The sequence below is a fragment of the Drosophila albomicans genome, chromosome X, assembly GCF_009650485.2.
Source record: "Drosophila albomicans strain 15112-1751.03 chromosome X, ASM965048v2, whole genome shotgun sequence".
NCBI classification, from domain to species: domain Eukaryota; kingdom Metazoa; phylum Arthropoda; class Insecta; order Diptera; family Drosophilidae; genus Drosophila; species Drosophila albomicans.
In genome coordinates, this window is record NC_047627.2 from 3,414,614 (window position 1) to 3,440,342 (window position 25,729).

The 25,729-nt window shown below is 34.6% G+C and overlaps 1 protein-coding gene across 5 annotated transcripts; it reads right to left on the minus strand.

Annotated features, from left to right (window-relative positions):
* Nucleotides 1-8,271: 8,271 nt before the first annotated feature.
* LOC117577938 (B-box type zinc finger protein ncl-1) lies at nucleotides 8,272-25,158 on the minus strand. 5 transcript variants are annotated; one of them, XM_052008634.1, is made up of 8 exons: nucleotides 25,007-25,158; nucleotides 22,285-22,654; nucleotides 21,208-22,155; nucleotides 18,714-20,818; nucleotides 16,890-17,421; nucleotides 16,658-16,821; nucleotides 15,470-15,702; nucleotides 8,272-15,327 (listed from the first exon to the last, which is right to left on the minus strand). In XM_052008634.1, exons 3-8 carry the CDS (start codon nucleotides 21,726-21,728, stop codon nucleotides 15,223-15,225), a joined length of 3,660 nt encoding a protein of 1,219 aa, XP_051864594.1. In that variant the 5' UTR covers nucleotides 21,729-22,155; nucleotides 22,285-22,654; nucleotides 25,007-25,158; the 3' UTR covers nucleotides 8,272-15,222. The 5 variants fall into 5 exon arrangements, with proteins under 5 accessions (XP_051864594.1, XP_034118838.1, XP_034118834.1 ...); XM_034262947.2 differs by having other exon boundaries at nucleotides 16,890-17,358; nucleotides 21,208-22,654; XM_034262943.2 differs by having other exon boundaries at nucleotides 21,208-22,654.
* Between the last annotated feature and the right edge of the window lie 571 nt (nucleotides 25,159-25,729).

Genomic DNA, 25,729 nt, shown 5'->3' on the forward strand with positions numbered 1-25,729 from the left:
ATTTAAATGTTACTTCATTTTCGCAGCTGAAAATTCGGACAAATTGAATTTTGTTATTTTATGTTATGTTAGTTTTTGTTTTTTTTTTTGTAACGATTTCTCAGCGAAATTGCTATTAAAAATATCTATAGAGATGGTTTTGCTGTGTAAAATGGTGTAGATACATAAAAATGAAACCATTTTCGAAAAATGTTTCTAGTTGAGAATAATTATAGTAAAGATATTAACTGATAGCGGGGAACGCGAGGGTAGGACGAGAACTTCAAGGTCATAATATATGTATGTATATAGAGAGAGGAATTCGATTTGATTTGATTTGATTTATTGCTTAATAATTTCCAATTAACTGATCGCAAAATGCAACGATTATTATTATTATTAATATTATTATGTTGCTCTATAATTCTCTGGCTATCTGCACAATATTCAATAAAATATTGTCCTCGTGTTTTCGTCTGAACTCAAGAAAATCAAAATGTCATATTATTTAGGCAAAATTGTTGTTCTTGTTGATGTTGTTGTAGTTGTTATTTTTCTTTATAAAGGTACTTTTACCATTTAGAATGCTTTGTTGTTGTTGTTGTTGTTCACTTGTTTTTTATTGTTGTATACATAATTGGTTCAAAGTTTTATTTGGTGTTCCGTTCATTTTTTTTACAGTAATGTGTGTGCGAAATATGAAATAATAAAAAATTAAAAGCAAAAAGATCAAATCATAAATATTTCGGTGCACGTTTCCCTAATACTCTCCTGAGCAAAAGATATATCGATTGCTACCCCAAGAAAACTCTCTGCTTAAGACTACATTCTAAATCTTAAGAATTGACCAAATTTGAGATTTAAGATTGGAACCGTGCGAAACTTTCAAAACGTTGCCTTTAATATTGATGTTCGAGGCCAGGATATGTTGTTAGAAGATTTGTTAAGTTTTCTTTTTTTTTTTTGTTGGTTTTTTTTCACAAATCAATATTGTCATATTATTAAGATATATTTTACTCTTTGCTATAAAGGGGAAAATTTGAATGTAAATGATTTGCAATATTTGAATAATTCCTAAATACAATTTCATAAACCAAAATGGATTTTATTTTTTAAATACACACACACTAAAAGAAAAAACTGTTTAGTATGATCATGTTGAAACATGTTCAGTGTGCTTTTGCTTTGGTTTCGTCACATTTTGTTGTCATTTCTTAATATTTGATTTGTATTTTGTTATAAGTATTTTCGATTTTTCTTTTGTTTGTTTGTATAAATTAATTACCTAAATAATTTTTCCAAAAGAAAAACATGACTCTAAAAACGCTGGAAAAATATTCATAAGAGTGCCGAAGCACTTGACCGTTTTTTTTGTTTTTGTTTTTTGTTTTTTTTTTTTTTTGGTTTTCGGTTTTTCATATAATATTTTAACACTATCACAGGCGGGGGGATTTAAATAATATCATCTAAGTAAGTATATATGTATATGTAGTGTATGTAGGGTGTTTATCGAATCGGTAGAGAAACAAATGCTTTTCAAATTTATCTGAGTGAATGCGAAACTCAGAGGCTGAGCCAACTGAGAGTATTCTTAGAGAGACAGAGATGCAGCATACTATATATGTATGAGTGTATGTGTGTACGTACTACGTACACACCTGCCCTGCTCCGTTTATAGCAGAATGGGAGAACGAAAAAGAGCGAAATAAAGTATGAAGAACAATAGCACAAAGGGCAATGCACAAAATGTGATATTTTTGACTCTGTTTGCATCTCCCGTTTTCAAGTAACGGTAAAAACGCACACACACTTTAATTTTAGCTAGGCTGCATTTCGAGCAGGAGAGAGAGAGTATGATAAATAAGTATGTACATAGGATGACCGATAGTTTAGGAATTTGCATTTAAATACATGGTTGTCTACGCACTTACATCATTCAGTGTGCAAGCATGTACATTGATTTTCATTGTTTTCATTTCTTTTTTTAGTTTTTAGTTTTTTCATTATTAAATTTTAAATTTCGCATGCAAAATTCAAGTAGATTCTTGGCATGGCGTATAAATGGTAAAAGGTGTAAAAAGCCTAAGGAGTACAGTCAGCAAAAATGGTATAAGTTGTTGTTGATTTTGTTGTGGTTGTTGTTCTTGTTGTTATTATTGTGTAAATAGTTGAATGCATGTGATTCATACTCGTAATACTCGCGACGTAAATAATAAATCGAATATCGAATATCAATGCGATTAGTTTCTAAGCAGGTGTGTGTGGAACGTTCGTATTCAATTGGCATTTGCATGCACAAGGGTTAAACAACTAGAGCGCTGCATGTGTGAGTTTGTGTGTGTGTGAGGAACATGATTATGCCTTAACCCTTGTGCAACATTTCTAAATGCTGCCCAAACAGTGAAAAATACATAATAAGTACAACTCAAAAACAGCATTACATCATCAATTTGCTTTTGTTCTTTTCTTTGTTTTGTTTTTGTTTGTTTGTTTGTTATAATTATTCACTAATTTAATGCATTATTTTGTTTGGTGTTTTTTTCTCAGTAAAATTCATTTATGATTTCAATTCATTAGATTTTTTTTAGCTTTGTCGTTTTAAGATTAATTCAGTTTGTTTTTTGTAAGTTCACTTTTAGTTTTTTTTTTTTTTTTATGAGTCGCCAAGTAGCTAGTAAGAATGCCCTTGTCAAGAATATATATATACTATATATTTGTATATATATCTATAGATATATATATATATATGTATATATGTAGTTTTGTATAAGACATACACATATACAATATTGTTCAAATTATTATTAAATTATAAATTTTTGAGGCAGCTTCTTGAGTTCTAAACATTTTTAGTTAGGCTTCCGCATTTCATTTCATTTCATTCCCTTCTCTTCTCATACCAAAAATGAATAAAGAAAACCAGATCTAGGAATGCATATTCGCTACATATGTATGTATGTACGAGATATATAGTATAGTGATATATTCGGCGTTTATACTATATGTAGTATATAATAATAATAATTATACGTTTTATGATTTCTGTGACATTTCTTCTGTTTTTGGTTTTTTCTTTTTCTTTTTGTTATTGTAATGCACATAATTTGCTTTCATTATTCATGTGTCCAACAATTCGTAGTTTGTTCGGTTCTGTTATGTTCCCATTTTATCTCAAGCTCCACACAAATGAGCTATAGCATACCTTTTGGCACAGTTTTTAGAGGGTTCGCTTAAAACGGGTTCGCTTAATTTAATGTTCAAATGCGTCCCAAAAAAGTATGCTATGCAAATTTTGCGCGGAATGCGAGCGATTCAGAAACTTGGAACTAACCTTGGTAAGTGTATTCGTATTCGTATTAACTGGTATTTTCTCTTATATTTTCTTTTGGTTTTTACCTTTTTGCTTTAACTATACAACATCATGAATAACTCACATAAAATTGATCAACATCTTATTTGTTTAGTTGCTATACAATTATGTATGTATGTATGTATATATAGTTTACGCTAAGTACATATATCAATTATGTATGTATGTATGTATATAAGGTGTATATAATTCATAAAACATTCTAATTATAATATGTTTTCTTATTCGCCTCCAGACAACTCGATTCTCATTCTCGTTAATGTTAAAAACCTTTCTTCGAGTTCTTTCTCGCAAAATCCACTTTAGACATCAAATATGTGAGTTTGTTTTTTTTTTAAGATTGTTATACATATTTTAATATATTTTAGGCGTATTCTTGCATTCCATTTATATTCATTTTGTTTCGATTAAGCACATACATAAAATTCGCCTTGATTTCGCTTGTCCCTTAAAAGTAAATAGTTGAAGTATCTATGTATAAATATGTATGTATGTATACTATATACACACACACAAATATGTATATATGTATATGTATATATATTTGGTGCCCAAAAATATTGTTGCTGTCTGTTTTTGTTTCCGGCGGCGTCGACCTCAAAAGTGTGTCTAAAATGTGAGGCACGCTTAGAAATATCTATGTCACTTGTATTAAGCAAAAAAATGTAAAAAATTAAAAAAAACACACACATTTTGCTAATTTACAAATTGTTTTTTTTTTTTTTTTTTTTGTTAAAGCCTTTGACAACACAGGGAATTGTTTTCCAAAAAAAAATTTATTGGTATTTTTCTTTACGATCTTTGATTTCGATTTCCGATTCCCGATCATCGCGCATTGTACGTTCATTTATCGTTATCGTTGTTTGACAATGTAAAGTGTAGCTTCAATTCTTGGTTTTCATTTTGTTTGTTTTCTTTTACTACACTTGATATTATTATTATAATGTCTAATACAAAAAATTGATGGCCAATATGGTGTTTCCTTTTCTTTTTTCTTTCCTTTTTGTTATCATTTATGTTTTTTTTGACATTTTATTGTTGTGGAAGTGTAAAATACATATTTGCTAAACTTGTCTACTTGGAGCTTCCATTTTTTTTTCCACAATTAAATACATTTTCTTCTGTATTTGCTACAATTTGTTTTGTTTTTTTTTTGTTAAGAATTCGCATTGCAAGGCGCGCTAAGTATTATTATTTATCATTTGGTTTGGTCAAATCTTAAATATTACTTTGGTATTTCTGTTTGTGTGAATGTGTGTGTCTGTGTGTTCAATTATTATCGATTGTAGCATTGTTGTATACGTATTGTTATAAGTGTTGTTTGTGTTTGTTTTAAGGTGTGTATGTTAGATACTTCTTTTTAGTCATGTTGTATGTAGATCTTATATGTTAATAATATTCTCTATTTGCTTTTCCATACACGTAAAAATTGTTTTTCTAATTTTGTTTTGTTTTTTGTTATTTTGAACAACCCAGAGACATTTAAATTGCATGCTGCGATTTTGCACAAGTTTTTTCTTTCCATTCCTTTTCTTTTCTTTGTTTAATTTTTATAAATCGAGAATTAATCGACATACATATGTATATATGTATGCACTATATATGTATGTATGTAGATTTTGTTTCGTCTACTAGTTGATACATATGGTATATATGTATGTATGTATGTATATATATAAATACTATATTATAATAAGTATATATGTATATGTATATATGCATGTAGATTTTGTGTAATACACTGAGAGAAATTAGGAAGTTTTTAGTTATTAGTTATTTTGTTTTATCATTGTTCTTCATCTTCTTATTCTCGATCTCGTTCTCATTCTTGTTGCTGTTGTTCTTGTTCTTGTTCTTGTTGTTCCTCAATCTGTTAAAATTCTAGAAAAATAAAAGCTTTCTAATTGCTTCGGTTGTCATATGTTTTTGGTAGTTTTTTTGTGTTTTGTTTTTTTTTTTTTTTGTTTCTTTTGCGGGGTACTTTTGTAATTTCAAACACTGGAGCCGTCTAATTTCTAAAGCCAGAAAAAACATTGTATTCATTGTATATTTAATTGTATCGCATCGGCTTTCAACTACATATTCAACTTGAGTATAAAAGTGTTTTAGCAAAAAATAAAAACATGAAAGCATTACAAAAATAAAAAAAAAGAGAATAGGAAAAGCTATAAAATTAGAGAACTTTAATAAACAATTGGAATTTGTTTACCGTTCATGGCACTAGGTGTTAGCAAGTGATTAATGATTAATTATCTGCATATGTATATTTAAGAAACAATGCAGAGACAAAGACAAAGAGAGAGAGAGAGAGAGAGCGATATAGATAGATTCGCACACACACACAAACACACTCACGCACAGACAAACAGACACTCACATAAGCAGCAAAATGTGTTGTTGACACACACAATAAATCAATCAATCAATCAATCAATCAATCTATCCATCAATCGCTTCAAAAGTGAAATCGTTTTTTTGGGCATCTCTTCCTATAAACGCATTTTAGCATCATAAACATTATGCTAAAAATGTTTAGCGTAGTGTAAATAATTCTCACTGATATGTACGCAAATTTAACACAACAACTCGCAGAGTTTTTCAACACGAGTATTATTCAATTACAATTAATTCCATTTATTGGCTAAGATTCTTCTCATATTTTTCATTCGTTTGTCATCTTTTGTTTTTCGATCGTATATCTTGGACGAGGCTCAAAGCGAAATAAACCAAAAACGTCAAAACACAAGTTCAAATTCTTCTTGAAACAAACAAACAATCTGGCTGATGTCAGAGTGCGCGCGAGAAGCGATGAGCAAAGCGAGATGTGAGAGTGAGAGCTTTGCGAGAAGCGAGTTACATTGTTATTTTGTAAGGTTTGAAAATAAACGGTAATTAAAGCACAGAATGCAAGAAAACAATCGTACGCTCTGAGAGAGTTGAAGCGATAAAGCAGGTTGCAAACTGCTCTCTCGCCTTGCTCTCGCTTTCTCGCTTGAACTCGCAACTCGCTTCGCTCTCACTCTGACATCTTTCGAGCGATTGCATATGAAAAGGGTTGCAGTGGTTTATCGCTCGTTCTCGCCCAATATTATCGCATCGCTTCTCGCTCGCACTCTGACATCAGCCTCTGTATCTCAGAAGAGCAGAACACGCATAAACATTGGCACAATTGAAGATCAATTAAAGCATATGGCACATACCAAAATCTATAGCATACTTTTCAGTTTCAAGTCAAAAAAAAATAATGAAAGGCCCGAAGAGACCGTAGATCGAAAAATACAAATCAAAACAATCGAAACTCAAATAAATTAAAATAATAAATATGCATATATTTTTGTTTATTTGTTAATTTCATTTCTATTTGTTTGTTATTTATTTTTTTGTATTTTTTTTTTTTTTCATTTTGTTCTTTTTTGTCTAGAAGCTGAACACAACTCAAGTTTATCAACATTGTTTTTTTTTATTTTGGTTTTGTGTGTATGTGTGTGTGTGTGTATAATATTTGCTATAGTTTTGTATATAGTGTTGTGAATAAAATCAAGAAGAAATATCTAAATTAAGATTAAAAATAAATTCATAATTAATCATCATCATTTGTTGTTGTCTTTGAAATCAAATTGTAAAACACATAAACGCTTTCAAATTGTAAATCTACTATGTTTTCTATATATGTATATGTATATATACACAAAGAACATCATAAATGTAAAGTATATAATATTCGTTTGTAAAAATTGTAAAATTAAATAAACATAATAATAACAATAATTGATATTGACACGAGGAACTTTTACGGCCAGAGGCTAAGCATGCTGAATCTTTAAGTTCTTTTAGTTGTTCTTGTTGTTATTGTAATTGGTGATTTCTTTGCTATATATATGATGTATATATCTTAAGTAATCCAATTCTCTCAACTGCCAATTTCGGCCACAATTTCACAATGCGGAAGAATATTCAATTTGTGTGTCAATTTACACTCTCAAATAATTTTGATGACTTTGCGAAATTGATGCGAAATTGGCAATCGGAACGGACTTTTCTATATACATATAGTAAACTGCAGGGATCGGGGAGGAGGCAAACAAGTTCATATTATTCTGTCACTTTGAATTCTCTCATTACTCAACTGTTAATTTATGCTTAATTTTACTTTTTGTCAATGGCAAATTGTTGTTAATTCTTGTTTTGTTTTGTTTAATTGATTCGCTTGCTTTCCGTGCGATAATTTTACTTATTTATGTCATTTGTTCTCTGGTGTTGTAAACATCATTTTGATTACACAATTTGTTAATATAATTTCATAGATTTTGTTTTTGTTGTTGTTGGTATTCTTGCCGCTGCTTTTGTTGTTGTTGTTGTTGCTGTTGTATAGGATTTGTGTTATTTAATTGATTGCTTCTCGGTATATTTTGAGTTGCGTCTCTGCTTCGATTTAGATTTAGATTTCGATCTCGATTTCATTTTGTTTTTGTTTTTTAATAACCATAATTTTATCATTATATTTAGTTTTGGGTTTTTGTTGTCTATAATAAGGCGAAAAATATCATCAAAAAATTGACGTACACTAGATTGTTTATCTTTTGCTCATTATTGTTATTACATCTATGTATGTATACTCTTCTTTTTTGTTAATGTATATGTATGTATATAGATGTATGTATGTATATAGATCATGTGTATATGTATAATCATTTGTTATCATCGTTACAGCGCTCCTCAAGAACGCATTTAATTCAGCCATTGGGCATGCCAAATCTCTATCCATCTATCTCATCATCATCATCTATCGACTTGATGTCTTCATATACTGTGTGTGTGTGTGTCGTCTGCTGTGTGTTGTCATCATTTTATCATCCTCTATCATTTATCATTGTTTTGTTTTTTTTTTTGTTTATTCATTAAGAGTAGACTTCAACTTTCCATTTGTTTTTTTTTTTTGCTAATACATTTAAAAATTTCAAATAAAATACATAATATTTTGTATATGTTGTATATGTATATATAGATATATGTTTTGTTTTGTTTTTTGTTTTCGATTTGGTTTTTATCAATATTTTTTTAATATATATATTTATATTAAAATAATTTGATGTATAAAGCGTTTGGTTTTGTTTTTTTCGTTTTTTTTTTTGTTTTTTTGTTTTACATCATTTTGTTTGACATTTTGTTTTTAGTCGATAAATAAATTTAACTAAATGCACAATATGATACAAGAATCTACAAAAATGAAACACGCAACTAGGCAAAGTTTGTTGGTATTTTTTTGTTTGTTGTTGTTTTTTTTTTTTTGGGCTTTTGGGGGTGGGTGTTTTGGTATAATCCAGTGTTGTAAATGGAGAGAATATTCAAAAATGTTAATTACTGTGGCTACACAGGCATTTGATGGTGTGTGTGTGTGTGTGTGAGAGTTGTTGTTAGTTAACTTAACTAAACCTGACTGATTGCTTGACCGATCTTGCCATACTTAATAGTTATATGTATACATATATATAATGTTAATGTATGTATACGTCATGTATATGTATATGTGTGTATATATATATATATATGTATATGTATGTATGTATGTGTATGTATATATACTATACTTCTGGTTCAATATGTATATCGTATATGTATAGTGTTTATATGCTCTTTTATTTTTTGTTTTCTTCTCCGTTTTTTTTTGTTTTCTCTTTGTTTTCCACTTTTACTAACTTAACGATTTACGTTTTAGGCCTTTTAACAATTACTGCAATTACTTTGTGTTTTTGCTTCTTTTGTTTTTTTTTGTTTTTTTCTTTCCTTTTGTGTGTTCTTTAGTTGTTTTTCGTTCGTAAGCGTCGCATCGAGGAACAAATTTGTTTTGTTTTTTTTTTGTTTTTTTATGTTTTATTTTGTTTTGTTGCTGTTTGTCGCTTAACGTTTATCAATTGAAATCGTTATTAGTGTGATTACTTTTAGATAGCTAGTTTAGTTTAGTTAGTTTGTTTGGTTTTAGTTTAGTTTTAGTTAGTTATGTGTGTATGTATGTATGTAGGTGTACGTAAATAGTCGCTGCTATCAATTGTTATTTTGCATACTGAGCAAATTCTTCATTTCAATTCAATTTATGATTAATGTGTTGTTTACTTTCTTTCTTTTTTTATTATTACAAATTACAAGTATTATTATGTATTATTATAATAAACAAAAATTAATACGCTTCTTCATGATCATCGTCATCGTACAATAATAAATTTATTTGTTTTCTTTTGTTTCGTTTTGTTTTCTCTAGTTATTTTAGTTTTATACCATAGTAATTGTTGTTGCTTTCATTTAATTTACTTCCATTTTTTGTTTGTATATATAAAAAAATCTTTGGCAGCATCATCAAATTTTTCATTTCTTTACAATTATGTGATTTTCGTTCGTTTTTTGTTTGCAGTATTTTTCTCAATTTGCACATTACACTTAATTTTTGGTGTTTTTGGTAGATTCCAATTCAAAATGTTATACAAAGTAATTACAAATAAGATGACTGAGAGACTTGAGAGTGTATATAAATATGCACATATAATGTATGTATGTATGTATGTATGTATATATATATTTGTATGTATGTATAAAGTTAGTAAGATTGGTTTTGTTTTCTTGAGTGGTAAAAATTAACACAAAATGTATAAAGTATAAATAAAGTACAAGAATAATTAACCAAAATAGGTGGAAAGCGTTCACTTTGTCACATTACACACAATAGAGCAAATGGTTTTTCTTATATTTTTGTGTTTTGTTTTTTGCTTGATAGTTTTATTATGTTACAAATAATATAATAATAATAATCATAATAATAATAATATGCCTTTTTTCATTCACGTATTTTATTTTTGTTTTTGTTTGTTTTTTTTTTTATATTTTTTGTTTTTGAATTGCTTTTTTGCAGCTTAGCCACAAAATGACGGCCTCAAAAAATGGTAATTATTGGCACGAGTTGGCTGAGTTGGCTATGATTGGAACGTGACGTGACGTTACAGTTACAGTTACAGTGTTATGAGTTACGTTTGCATTGCGTTCTGCTACGTCAAAGTGATGTATATTGTGTTACGTTACGTTACGTTACGTCACATCAGCCTGTTATACATATGTGTGATGTTGCACATTTAACGTCACGTCTCCTCCACACGCGTGACGTAAGCGCCGCTGACTAGTTGCTCTGGCCCTAAGTATGTATCCGAGTATGTGTGTGTATTTGTTGTGTGCTTGTTTTCTCATTTCTCATTTCTCTTTCGTTTTGTTGTTTTTTCGTTTTCGTTTTTGCTTCTGCTTTAAATATTAAGTCCAGTGTCAAGTGCCACGTCCAATGTCTGACCATTTCCCTGCCTCCTTTGCCATTGGCTAAACTTACATATGTATATTTTAGCTAAACCTCATACATATACATATACAAGTATATATGTATGTTTTTAGTTTTGTGTAAAAAGTTGTTTAGTTCATAATCTCAACTAAATTGTAAATTTGATTTAAACTTAAGCACATTTTTTCATAAATTTGTATGCAATATAGGAAATCATTTTTGTTGATTTTTTTTGTTTTTTTTTTTGGTTTTTTGTGTTTTTTTTTGTTTTAGTTTAGTTTTGTTGTTGGGCATTTTTCTATCGTTTTGTTATTGGAAAAGTTTTTAAACGCGTTGCATAAAAATCATTATTTCGTTTTACTTAATATCATTTGTTTGCTATTTTTTTTGTTTTGTTTTCATTTGTTTTTGAAACTAACCTAAAATAAATTTGATTTTGTTTTAAACAATTATGAATTCTTTTGCCGTTTGCTGGTTTTAGTTGCGTCTACAACAAACTGAAAAGAACCAAATTAATTTTGTAAATGTTATAAATAAAAGCGTGTGGAATTACAATTTCATTTTTTCATTTTCTTTGTGGTTTTTGTTTTTGTTTTCTTTTGAAGGCTTTCGCAATAACTAGAACAAAGTGTAAAAAGTAGTATATTTTTTTAACATGATGTGATTTAATGCATGATTTGTTTTTTTTTTATTGCATTGTTAAAAAGCAAATATAACAGTATTAAAAGAGTTGATTTTTGTTTGTTTTCACAAAATAAGGAGAAGGATAATAATAACAATGTTTGGCATATTTCGCATTTGTTTTGTATGTGTGTTCGTGTGTGTATTTCACTTTTGTTGTTGTTGTTATTTTGTTTATTTTTGTTTTTGTAGTGTTTTCTTAATACTTTCTTTTCTCTCTTTCGCGATATTAGTTATTATTGATATATATCATTATTATTATTATCGTTTGTAGTAATGCAGCGGCAAAGACAACAAACAAGAAAAACAACTTTTGAACATAAGAAATCTAAGTAAATTCATTCTAAGTATTTGTTTTGCATTGGGTGGGGGGTTGGATGGGGGTGTAGAAGGGGAGATACCATAGGGAATAGTCCTAAATATTATTGTACACGATATAACATGATGTGTTTGTTGCTTAATTAATCATTTCCACAAAAAAATGATTCACATTTAACGAAGTTTATGCATAAGAATTAAAATTATATTTCAACAGCCAAATTGTTCACAAAAAAATTGCATTTTCTTTCTCGTTCTTGTTTTCGTTCACTATCTCTTTCTTCGACAACAACTTTTGGAGGAGGTTTTCTTCTAGCTCTTTCTCATTTCTCTTAAGTGAATAAAACAAATAAAAAATTCTTAATTGTCGCTTGGAAAATACAAAAGTAAAATAATATAATAAAGACATTAAGACAATTAAAAGCGTTTTCAAAACTTAGACTATAGTTGCTTGATTTTCTTTTTTTTTAGTTTTTTTGTTTGTCATTATTAATAAAAACGTAGCCTCACACGTTGTATCAACAAAATAAACACAAAAATAAGGTCAACATTAAAGTTATTGTTCTGATTGTTGCTGTTGTTTGTTGTTGCTTTTCGCACTACAGCTAAAAAATACAATTAAAAATAGTTTCATTTGTTGCCGCACAAATTGCATTTCTTGGGCTTAAATTTGTTTAGAACTTTTTCGTTAATTGTTTTTGTCAGGATAATGCAGCGAATGTATGCAACATAAAAAGTAGTATACATATATGGTACATAAGTATAGTATTACATAATGTTTACAATACCAACACTAGATTAAAATTTACAAAAAAAAATGACAAGATTAAACATTTGAATTTTTCTTCACTAAACGACGATAAACGAATCACACTCAACAAAAAGCTTCTTTTGTTACACAAAACAAAAAAAAAAATATTTCTAAAAACTAATAAAAATAATATATATAGTCAACATGATTTTGCTTGATAATTGTTTACACAAATATAAAGTGTAGTGTTTGCGTATGTATGTATGCGTGTGGGTGTGGTGTATATAATAAAATGTGTTGACAGCCTATTAAAAAATAAGTTGCTTTGCTCTTATACATTAATTTATCAAATAATTGGTATTTTGTTTTTTGGCTTAGAACATAGTCAAAAAATAAATTGCAATTTATACATGATAAAAAATTCACAAAAATTATAATGAATATAAAGAGAACAACATAATAAACGTTTAATATAATAATAGTAGTACATAATAATATATAGCCATATGTATGCGTATGTATATACACATACATATGTATTGTATGTATGTTATTTAAAAAATAATAATGTCTTGGGAGTAAACCAGCCTTATATATTGTATTACAACGGGAAAGAAATGGCACATGCCCCAAAATATGTGCTATATTTGCTCTATATATATACATATATATGCATGTATATATAGATATATGTATATAGTGTATGTTTTTTGTTTTGTATGTATGCGGGCATATGCACATGTATGTATATGTTGTTGTTTGTTTTTCGTAATTGTTTTTGTATGTATATAAGCAAAAGGAATATCGATTTAACATTGTAAATATATATATAGAACTTAACAATAGTTATTTGTTTGGTTTCTTGATTCTCTCGCATCTCATCGCGCATTTGCAGTATTGTTTTATTTAGTATTGTTTTTTGTTTTGTTTTTGTTTTTTAGTTGGTTGTTGGCCTAATGCAAATCAGCATTTCTTATTTGTTTTGGTTGTTAGCTTAAACTTAGTTTGTATGTAGACTTTTTGTTGTTTGTTTATACTTTCAAATTACCAACACGCGCACAACGCGACAATAAAACATATATATATATATATATATGTATATATATATGTATATATATATAGCACTGGCTGGCAGGCACGCGCGCACACACACACTTACACAAAAACACACACACACACATACGCATATTCATCAATTACTCGACATCATATACATATACATATACATAGATTCATACACGTTTGTTTTTGTGTGTTTAGTTTGCATATGTTTTTTGTTTTGTTTTTGCTTTCGGTTGTATATATATGTATATATATATATGGCAAAGTCATATAGTCATAGGATTTCCATATATATGTATGTTTAAGATATTATTTTTAAATATAGAGAGAGATATCACTTTATATAAGCCGCGGTAAGGAAAAACCTAAACATTTCTTTTGTCGTGTATATATAAATACGTGTGTTTTACTTTTTGTTTAAAATCGAACAAAAATACATGAAAGTTTCATATATCTTATTGCAGTTGTTGTTGTTGTTGCCTTTGCGACTGGTTTTGTTCTTGCCTCTTCTACTCTTCTACTGCGGAAAATGCGCCCAAAAGGTGCACATTTCCCACACATACCCACGTGTATACACATATACATATATACAGCAATACATATATTCATATACACATTCGAGTATGCACAATAATATATATATATATATATATGCGTGTTTCGTTTTTATGTTTTTGTTTTTGTTTTTTTTTTTTTTGTTTCATTTCTTGATTTTGTATCGAAAAAGATTCTGGAAGGGTATGCACAAAAAAGCTAATCGGTCGATATAACAATATATATGTCTATACGTAGATAATAAGTAACATGTAGAAGTGTGTGTGTGTGTGTGTGTGATGTGTCTTGGTGTATTGTATATATGTGTGTGGTGTGGTGATTGTTTTGTGTGTGTGTGTGTGTGTGTTTTGTGTGTTGAGGTCAAGGACAATTTTTAACAAGAACATAAGTTTAAAAATAAACAGAATACAAATTAGAGCATTTTCCTTGTTTAAAACGTTATGAAAATATTACCGAAGTTATTAGTTTTCTTTCATATTTTCATCATTTCGATTTTCATTCAATGTTTTCTTTGCTTTTACACTAAGTAGTCAAGTATTGCCTCTTCTTTTCGTTTTTCATAGATTTGTTTTGTTTTTGTGTTGTTTTTTTTTTTTGTATTTTTCAGTAGCGCTAATCGATTTTTGTTTTTGTTTTGCGTTTAAATTAGAGATCAAAAATAGTATTGTTGCATTTTCTTGTTGCTTATTTGTTTTGTTTGTTTGTTGTTCTTTCTTGTACGGGGGCACAACATTTTGCTTAAAGGATATTCACATCATTTCATTGAACTTTTTTCATATATACTACTAGTGTGTGTGTGTTCGAGATTTGATTCGCTCTTTGCCATCATCATCATGTCGTGATCTAATTTCTTTTGTTAATGTTTGTTTTTGTTTATTTCTTGTGTTATTTTCTGTTTTGTATTATTGTTGATTTAACTTTGCTTTTCGATGCAAGACGGCGGCTAAGCTCTAATTTTATTGTTGCCTAAGCTGCTGCTCCATTTTGTTGCTTATGTGACTGTTGCTGCTGTTGCTGTTGTTGTTGTTGTTGTTGTTGATGCTGCTCCTGGTGCTTTTGTTGTTGCTGCTGTGGTTGCTGCTGCTGCTGCTGTTGCTGTTGCCTGCGACATCCGTAAATCTTGCCCGAAGAGTATTTATAGTTGTATTTGTTCATATCGACAGCTGGACGATTGTTGCGCGCTTTGATTTGCAATCAGTGAACATAGAGGGTGTTCAAAACGAGCACATGATGATTGTTCTTGGCCAACGTGACCACATAGCCCTCGGAGGTGATTTTTAGGCCGCAACAACGTGAAACCTGCACACGAGGGGAATACAATAATTTCAATACAATTTATCCACATTACACCGCCGAAAAAGCACACAAAGTGCTGCTTATAAAACAAAAATAAAGTGCAACAACAATCGTTAAACATAAGCAAGCCGTTGTTTATGCAAACCTTAACGTGGGGACACTCAAACTCGGACTGCAAAACACCTTCGCGGGAGTAGCAGGCGACGTGAAAACGATTTCCATGCGAATCGCCGATGAGCACATCGCCGGCGTTCGATATATCGATGCCATTGGGGAAGCAGGTGACCTTCTCGTTGCCAATGCGATACAGGAATGTGCCGTCCTCCTGGAAAACGGCCACGCAATGTCCCTTAAAGTCACACACATAGAAATCGTTGTCTAAAAAGAGAGGGAGACGGAGAATTTATTAATAAAATATTCTGATACTTAGTAGGCTTAGGTTTAGGTAGGACTGGCTGTCCCTGCTCGGGGCAAAGCATAGACCAGTAGAGGTCCGTAGAGGAGGTCAGCCGGAGTCGGGATAACGCTGGACATCTACAGAAAAGATACTCAAGTGTTTTAACTCCGGACTCGTTGCATATCGTGCACTGATCACTGTTCGTGAAACCCAGCTTAACACCATGGGCAGCCGACAGACAGTAACCAGTTAAAATGCCTAGCATTAGTCTGCAATCTTTCCTTGAAAGCTGCATGACGAATTTGGTCAAGTTATTGTTTATTGATCACACAATCATCCTTGCAGTTTTGCACGAGTTGGTATTACGCCAGCTCGTGTCCCACTGATGACTAGAACGAACTTCAATCTCTCTGCCTAGAGATCTCAGGGATATCGGCACATTGCACATGTTGCCGACATTAAGCCCTATCCCCTCTTTGGCAAGAGTATCTGCGATGTCGTTGCCATCGCTGCCCTGGTGGCTTCGGATCCTATAGATGCACACGACCGCAGAAGCGTTCAGCGACTCTGCTATCCAGGACAACTTTGGACTTGACCGCATTAGAGTGCATTGATTTTATTGCAGCCTGGCTGTCAACAAAGATATTGATCGAATTGTAATTGTGAAGTAAACCCCGAGACACTTCTGCAGCCTTACCAGCGGCAAAGATTTCCGCCTTAAAGGTGCTGCAATGGTCAGGGAGTTTATAGGAGTGTTTGGAAACCGGGTTGCGGCAGTATGCGGCCGCACCGACTCTTTCGTCCATCTTCAACACTTTGGTAAAGAGGTTGAGGGCTTCGGGGATACATAACCCTTCCCGCCAGCAGCCCGGTTCCAAGTATACGGTGTTTATGTGGTCAATGATACTTCGTAAGAATCATTCGCATTTCGCTTACCTCTTATGGCAATATCTGAAGGTTCACGCATATAATCACTGCAATCGAACCAACGCACAAGTTCGCCCTCCTCGGAGATGACAAACACTGTCGGTGAAACGCTATCGACAGCCACAATGTGACCCTTGGCGGTCACAGCCAGACCAGCTACAATATCAATATATCTACAAACAAAAACATAATTATTTATAAATGCAATTAAATCAGATGCAGTCTTCAACCACTAACTCACCTGATGGCAATTTTGCGCATAAAATGTCCACATTTGGAGAAGATTTGCATGCGCGAACGTTCGTTGCCACGATCACAGACCACGAATTTGCCGTTGTTGTGCATGACCGCCACTTTGCGCGGATACCACAATTGGCCTTCCTCTTTGCCAGCGACACCAAATTGAAACTTGAGTGCACCCATTTTATCAAAGACTTCGATTCGATGATTGTTTGTATCGGCGACAATGATCTCCTCATCGACACCCAGGCAAAAGCCATGCGGTGAATTAAATTGACCTTTGGCCGTGCCCAGCGATCCGAATTTGCAGCGTATTTGCATCGGTGTCGCCTTATTGCGGCCAGTGACAACGCTTGTGGTGCCTGGCGGAGCGACAGCATGGAAATTATTGAGACCCATGTCCTCAACACCGCCCACAATCGGATTCAGTGTCTGCAGGCTGGGCGATGTTGCTGCCGGCATGCAGAAATCTGTTAAAATATAATCAAGGCACGTTGAGCTTCCATTCGACGACAACAAATCATGATGCTCATCTGTGTATTAATTCGTGTTGGTGTTTTGTGGTTTAGTTTGGTTTCGGTTTCAGTTTCGGTTTCGGGTTGTTGGGAGTGTTTAGTTGGAATTTTAATTGTTGTTGTTGTTTTGGGAATGTAGTTGTTGGAGGTTGTTGATTGGGTTGGGTTGTGTTGTTGTTTGTTGCAAAAACGAAAAATCAAAAAAAAAAAACAAATAAACAAAAATCAAAACAAAAACAAAATAAAACAGAAAATTCTTCGATATACCGAAGTATTACATTTTCAATTCATCAGATTATAGATCCCCACATTTTCGGCAATTTCATAATTCTATAAAACAAGTAAGAAATCTGCAACAGTAGAGTGATCTCGACTGCGAGATACTTGCTACCCATTTCCAATAAAATTCCATTGTTCTAAAAATATACCTACTTAATATACGGTACAAATACTAAAATTTACTAATGGTAATATTTGGTATATTGCCATTGGAATACATTCAAAATATACCATAGAATACAAAATATACCAGATAGTCTGCCAATCAATTAAGAGCCTATTGCAGTAGGCAATTTTGGCCGCACAAAATATTTCTTAAATAACTTTATTGTATCTCTCTAATTTGTAGCACTTATTGCAGTTGTTATTGTATGTAGCAAAATTAGCTTAAATCTGCTTCAATTCAAAATATACCACATCAATATATCACAAAATACTAAAAATATACCATATGTTAAATTTGGTATATTGATATTAAAGATAGAATTTGCCATTGAGTGCAAAAAATAACAGATTGTCAGCCAAAGCATCCAAAACCCGATTGCAGTAGGTCTTTTTGTCATACAAAAATATTTCTTAAAGAACTTCTTCAATCATTTTTATGTAATCGTAACCAAATTTTCAAGAATCACAAATAATGTAGTAATGATTGTAAAAAATACCAAAAATACGCTCGATATTCGATTTTATTTGTACTTTGCAAGAGCGGTCAGACAGACAGGCGGACAAAACGAACGCTAGCCAAGAATTTTACGGGCTCCTTCTGCTTTGCTGTAGGCACAACATTATAATATCCTGAAAAAATACAGAAACCGAAGCTATATTTTGCAGCAAAAAAAAAAATGCGATTATACTAAAAGGAGATTTTTTTTTGTTAATTCATTGAAGTTATTAGTTTTCACAGGTTAATGAAACTATGTCCAAATAGGAAAGACGGACTGACTGCTACCTTAACAATAAAGTAAAACAGCTCAAAACGCATATTAGTAGTAAGAGAGAGACTGAGCAATTTGTTAATTGACGGCACTCACCATTATTGTTTAATCCCAGCTTGGCCAGGGCTTGCAGATTGTTGAGAGCTCGCTGATCTCCAGATAGAATATCGGCCAGAGTGATGGGCTGCGTGGGCGTCACAGCCGAGGCGGGGATGACAGCCTGCTGATGATGCGATCCCGAGCCGCTTGCATTGGCTGCAGCCGCGGCAGCAACCGCATTTGAATTGCCAACGCTGAGCGCATCGTTCAGCGTATCCGGTATATTCTCGGTGAGGCTGGCCAAACGCGACAAATTGTACTCGAGCATGCTGAATGGTGGCGTCGGACCGCCAGCATTCATGCCCAGGCCATTGAGGTTGCCAAGACCCATGCCAACGGCAGCATTATTCGGTCCGGCATTGAGATTAACATGTCCGCTCGTCTGCTGCACCTGAACAATGCCTTGAGGGGTCACCAACTGGGCAATCTGCTGGGCCACGGGCAGCGTTTGAGGCTGTTGATGCAGCACCTGTTGCTGTTGCTTCTGCTGCTGCTGTTGTTGCTGCTGCTGCTGTTGTTGCTGCTGCTGCTGTTGCTGCACCTGTTGCAAGGCTTGCTGTTGTTGCTGCTGCTGCTGCTGCTGCTGCTGCTGTTGCTGCTGTTGTTGCTGCTGCTGTTGTTGCTGCAGCGGTGGCTGCAACTGCGGCGGCGAGTCCGGTGGCAATGTGCTCATCATTGAAAAGTTGGTCATCACCGAAGTGTCGCCATCGAATGAGCTCTGCAACGACGACGGCAACGACAAGGGACTAAACACTGCCGCCGAACTGAGACGTCCTTGCACCGAACTGCTGCTCGCTCCATTCCCAGCACCGGACAGACTGCGTCCACTGGTGGGCAAGAGACCAGCACTATGGCAACCGGGCGCCAAATGGGCTGGCGGCGGTGTGTGCTGCTTGGGAGTGGCCGATGGCGACGGCGTCGATGTGGACAGCATTTGGCCACCACCACCAATCGCACCTGGCGATCCCGATGCCTGTGACTTGCTCGTCGATTCCGTGCGAAATTTGCCAAACATGTCGCGGGCGAAACGCTCAAACTTGTCCGGATTGCAGTCGAATTGCAGCTGATAGTTGGCATCGCTCTGAGGCGTCTGCTCCATGAGATTTGTGCACTGCGCCGTCACCACCGGTTTTAAGAGCAGAATTTCCACCGAATTTGCCTTGTCCGCTGCCCGTTGACCAAACTGTGCTGCCTGCTGCAACCGTCCCATGTTATTCTCCAGACTCTGCATCAAATCCATAATCTTGAGTTCACGCTCCGAATGCAAACGTCCCAAGTCGGCAATCATCTCCTCCTTTATGATCTCAAGCGTTCGCTTGTACTTCTTGTACGCCTCGTCGATCTGCTGATGAACACTATCATGCTGGGCCTGGAGCTCGGTTAAAGCACTGCTCAGATTGCCGCCAGCATCGTTGCAATACTCGGCCTTCTTCATGGTCTCCGCAATCACCTGTACCATGTCGGCCCGCACCGCTTGCTCGGCAATGCCGGCGGTTTCATAATGATGATCGGTGCCCTTGTGATCGCTGAGCAGGCAATCGTTGCAGGTGGGCACCTGGCACGTAAAGCAATAGTATTTGAGATTCTCGCTTATATGCTGTTGGCAACAGATGGGCTTGTGTATGATGAGCTTATCATCTTGCAGATTCTTCTGCAAATCCTCGATGCGCACGACCTGATGATTCTCAAAGCAACGCATATATTTATGGGCATTATCGCAGCCATTGCACAGGAAATTGGCGCAATCATTGCAACGGGATATGGCCTCCTCTTTGCTCTTGCACGATGTGCACGGTATGGTCTCCGTTTCGAGATTGGACAGATCCAGTATATTGGTCAAAATATAGTCACATGTCAGACCCTTCACACCCTTATTGCCCAGCTGTGTTAGCTGCTTGCACACGGGACATTCCAGCACAGTGTGCATTCGATGCTGATGCTCGCTGCCATCGAACGACGTCGAGGAGCAGCTGGCTGCCGATGAGAGCGAGGCAGCCGGCGAGCTCGCCGATGCGGACTCCTTGCTCGTCACCAAATTCTGCAGGCAATCCTCGCAAAAAACGTGCAGACACGAGAGAATACGTGGCATAACCAATCGCGAACTGGAATGGAGAAATCGACATATTCAATTTGCATAGCCGATAGTACTATCGATAGTAATCTTCAAAACTGCAATAACAACTTATTTGCACTTGTAGAAAGAAGGTTATATTCTCATAAAGAAAAAAACACTCTTAGTTGATCACTAATTAGAAACATCATTATTTTGTAACCCTGCAGAGCTTTGTAAAACATTTGGAAGGAATCTTTTAACAGACGATTACGTATCTTACGCGATCGAATTAAATATTTTGTTTTTACTAAGTGAGCTATTTTGACAAACAATTCGATTCCTCAAAAATGTAATTAACATTTTTCACTTCGTTTCGCAGCCTTTTTTTATATAAAATATAATTAAACTAAATACAAATATTTCTGTTGGATCACTCACCTGCATATCTTGCATAGCTTATCGCCATCCTTCAACATGGAGCCACATGAATCTTCGAGCGAATCGAGTTCCGTTACGCTTTTGGCATCATAGCCATGGCTAAGCTCCTGGCTGCTCCCAATGTGGCTATCGACATCGACAACCAAACCGAGGCCCGATGAATTGGCCGTCGATGGTGCGGTAGTCGATATCGATGATGATATCGATGCCGCCGAACCGATGCTAGACGAACTCACGCTGGCGACATCGATGCTGCCAATAGTGCTACTCCCTTTGCCAGTATCGGTATCGGTGCCCGAGCCGGAGCCATTGCTGCAACTGCTGCTGCTAATGCTGCTGGTGCTGCTATTGCTGCTCGTGCTGCTGCTACTGCTCGTGTTGCTCACATCGGTATCCTCCAGTACCGTTGTCGATGAATTCGAATCATCGCACAACGTCGTGCCCAGCGATGAACGTTGCTGCTCATCAACAATTGATGACGGCACCAGCGTCTGGCCCAGCTCATCCAACAGACTGCTCATATTTTCAACCACGCAGTTTTCTCCTTTTTGTTTTGTTTTTGTTTTTATTTTCTTTTTTATATGGCGTGGGGTGGTGGGAAGTGGTTTATTGTAAACTTGTAAACTTTATAATTTATAGTTGCAATTTATCGCTCTCTTTTTGTGTGATGCCTTTTTTTGCTTCTTTGTTTAGACGTATTAGATGATACTGTTATCAATATTATATATTTGGTTTCAAATCCTTTGCTTTTATTATTTTGACTTTAATCTTAAACGTATTACAGCTGCATATCCTTATTGTTTTTGCTGTTGCTATTGCTTTTCGCAGCCATTCCAATTGCACACGAGAGAGAGAGAGAGAATTGAGCCTCAACGAGTGAGAGTGAGTGGAGAGTCTGTCTGCAATTGATTCTCTTCTGTTTGGGCTCAATTGCTGTTGCTGCTTCTGCTGCACTCACATACGCACACCAACACAACAGTTTGGCAGGCAGTCAGTGTGAAAGAAAGTGAGAGAGCGAAGAGAGAGGCACGTACTCAAATATCCATAAACTCACGCACGTAATTTGCACACACTCACCCACACGCACACACACACACACACACTCGTATGCTCGCACTCACAACCAACGTTTTTTGCAGTCAGCAGTTTTTTGTATGTTTGCAGTTGACTTCTTTTTGCGCTCCTCTTTATTTTGTATGCATCTCTTCGTGATGCATTTTGCAAGCTCCTCGTTCGATTTGTTTTTGTAGCTTTGCCTCGCTCTCACGTTGTACTATTATTTTTCTGTGATGTACGTTGCGATCCGTTTTGTTATTCCTGCTGCTGCTGCTGTTGTTCTTGTTGTTGAAGAGTGTTTGTTGTTGTGTTAACCACGACGAGAACGAATGACAATAAACGATAACGATAACGACAACGACGACAATAGACGAAGAATGATAGCGTCGTTCTGCGTGGAAAGAAACCAAAAGGACAATATTTTAGCGAATTAAAACTATAGTCACACAACCATAAATTAAAAAAAAAAACAACAATTTTTAACGCTGGAACTAGAACATAATAGTAAAATTTAAATTCGACCCAACACGGTCAATGAAACCCAAACAAAACACAAAATATAAACTGGAATCAATAAATATAAACGCGATGTGACTATCACAAAACCAAAAAGTAAATAAACAACAAATTTGAAGTAAACAAGAGAAATATAAAAAAAATTGTTTGTTTGGCATTAAAGTAAATGCTCAAATGTTCACAACGATTTGCATACGAAGGATAGTGTGTAGAAGATTGGGAAGGCCAACTTGCAACTGCTGCAGCCCCTGGAACTTATGCAACATAAGCAAAACACGCATTTCACATCACTGCTGCATACTTTTGGGCAACTATCATTTAAATATAGTTTTCTAATCGCTGATGCTATTCGTAATTGTGCAAGAATATCACACAAAGACAGCACCACAATGCGATCAGCCTATCACGAAATTACCAATTCCGTAAAATTTAAGTTGTGTATTATGTAAATGGTGTATTGGTTGCCAAACAAACATTTTGCATTACGATCAATTTGCATGTTATCGATCTCATTGCATATCGTTGAGATGAACGTAAATCGATTCTTTACGCACGTGCCATCGATACACATGCAAACATCGTAGCCATTCACACACGCACACATGAACACGTAGAAACTGCGAGTCGTTTCACCGGCGCAGGCGCTTGCGTTGACTTCGTTGCACTATGTATATGCATATGTATGTGTGTGTGTGCAAATGGAGCCAATGCCGTTTGCAACAATTTCAGAATTTACTTTTTGCTCTTCATGCAGCAATTTCGATATCTTTTTGCACACAAGGACATTACGCTAAAAATCCTTGAGCAACAAACGAACTGCGGCATATAGACTTCAATACACACATATATATATATATACACGCCCATATAATTGGGTCCAGCAAGAAAAACTACATGTACTTTAAAAATACACACACGCGCAGACACGCGGGTTAAAACGAATTTTTGAGTAATACCCGCAGCGGATGTGCCGTTAAATGTTACACATGTATGTATTTTGATTAGTAGCCTACAAAAAAAATACAGGGGAAAAATACAGAAATCAGTTGCACAAAACAATTGCAGCTAATAATGTATTGTACGGACGTACATAAATACACACTACTGTTAAACATCAGACTCACACACACACGCATACACAAGCTACACACGTGGTACGCAAATTTCGAGCGTTTTGTTTACGAGAAATCTGTGCGGCGCAACTGTCGTGTCGACTATGCGCCCCGTGCAATTGGGAAATGGGCATTCGAAAGATGTGTGTTCCCCCTCCCCCTTGAATTTCTCTCCTGTTCATTTGACTTTGTCAAATCTGCGCAGCTGTTGTTTTTTTTACGAACATTTTCTTTTTCTGTTCTTGTCAAACGTTTTGTACGCTCTCACCGCTGCGGTGCTCTCCCAATTGAGACCCATGTGTTTTGCGGGTGTGTAAGAGAGAACCACGAGAGAGCAACTCGCACATGTGTGGGTATGCGCATGCTCGCTCAGCACGCAAAAAAGAAAAAAACATTGGCAACCCCACACACACACAAGCACACATAGATTTGCTGTCTTTGAAAATTAAATTTCTATTGAGATATGTGAAAAATTCTATTTTAAAATGCGCTCTTTTTTATTTTTTTACACTATATCTGCATCATCTGCCCTGCAAAATCAATGTTGCGCGTTGTTGTGCTTCATTTGCAATTTGTAACTATTATATACAGATCAATCGTGTTTGTTGTAGAACAAACCAGCAGCTGAATGGAAAAAAACGCGCCCGCTCTTTCAAGTCACTAGATCTGAGCTGCTGTTTTTGCGGTGGGGGCTGCATACACACACATAGGCATACCTCTGTACATATGCATGTGTATAGTTAGTTGGTGAGCCTGGGCATATGGGGCGAGAGGAGCGAGCACATATCGAGAGTTTTGCTTGCATAGTGTGGTCAAAGAAAAGTGGAGAAACGGTGCGACGAAGGGGAGGCAGGGAAGTGCAGAGGGGTATTACACTGTACACACTTGCAGCTGCGACCACTGTCGTTGTGTTGTCCTTGAACGCAAAAGTTTCCACTCTACCGCCCAGGTGCTGCCTGTCACACACACATACACACATAGACTGGGGGCGCACTCACACACACTCACGCATAAACAGAAAGTCCTTCAAATGTCTGCAGTGCATCTGTCTGCTGGTGTTGCAATCTTTAAAGCGCGCTATATGCTTTTGATTAATTGTAATTCTTTTGCAATACCTTTCTATAAATTTTCACACGTTTTTTCTCTTCTGCTCGTTACGCTTTACACTTTTTCGTCGCGCACACACGCACACACACACACAGCACTGCTGGCCGCCGCTGCTGCTTCTCGCGGTTAGTGATGGATCTTACAGCGTGACCGTTGGATTGCATCGGAAAATATACTATTTCACTCACAATGAACATATGCTAAAATATACCAATTAGAGTCCCGAAGACTATTTGCGAAAATCCAGGTGGCGCCTCATTATTGCAACAAATTTTACTGCTGCCGCATTTATTATAAATAAATGTATGTATAATAAATTGTTTATACATTTGGATGCTTTACTCACATGTTAATATAAAATTTAAAAGAAATTAAACAGGCTGTACCGTCTTTTAAAATTACTAATTGAAGCGAAGTGAAGCAAATGATTGAACATAATTTGCAATATTTTCGATATTAGCTCCAATTGGATTTCAAAGACACAAATTTTAATTAATCAAATTTTTATTTATAACCAGAATGTATATTTAGTCACTTGCTAAGTACTATATTTTTGGTATAATTTTATTTATATTCTTTATTTCTTTATTATTTATTGATTTTGATTAAAAATTAAAATTGGCAATATTAAAAACAAATATACACAAATTAGTTTAGTTTGAATGTTTACTTTCCATTAAATATTTAAATATTTGAATTCAACGACAAACTTCAGAAAAATGCAATAAATA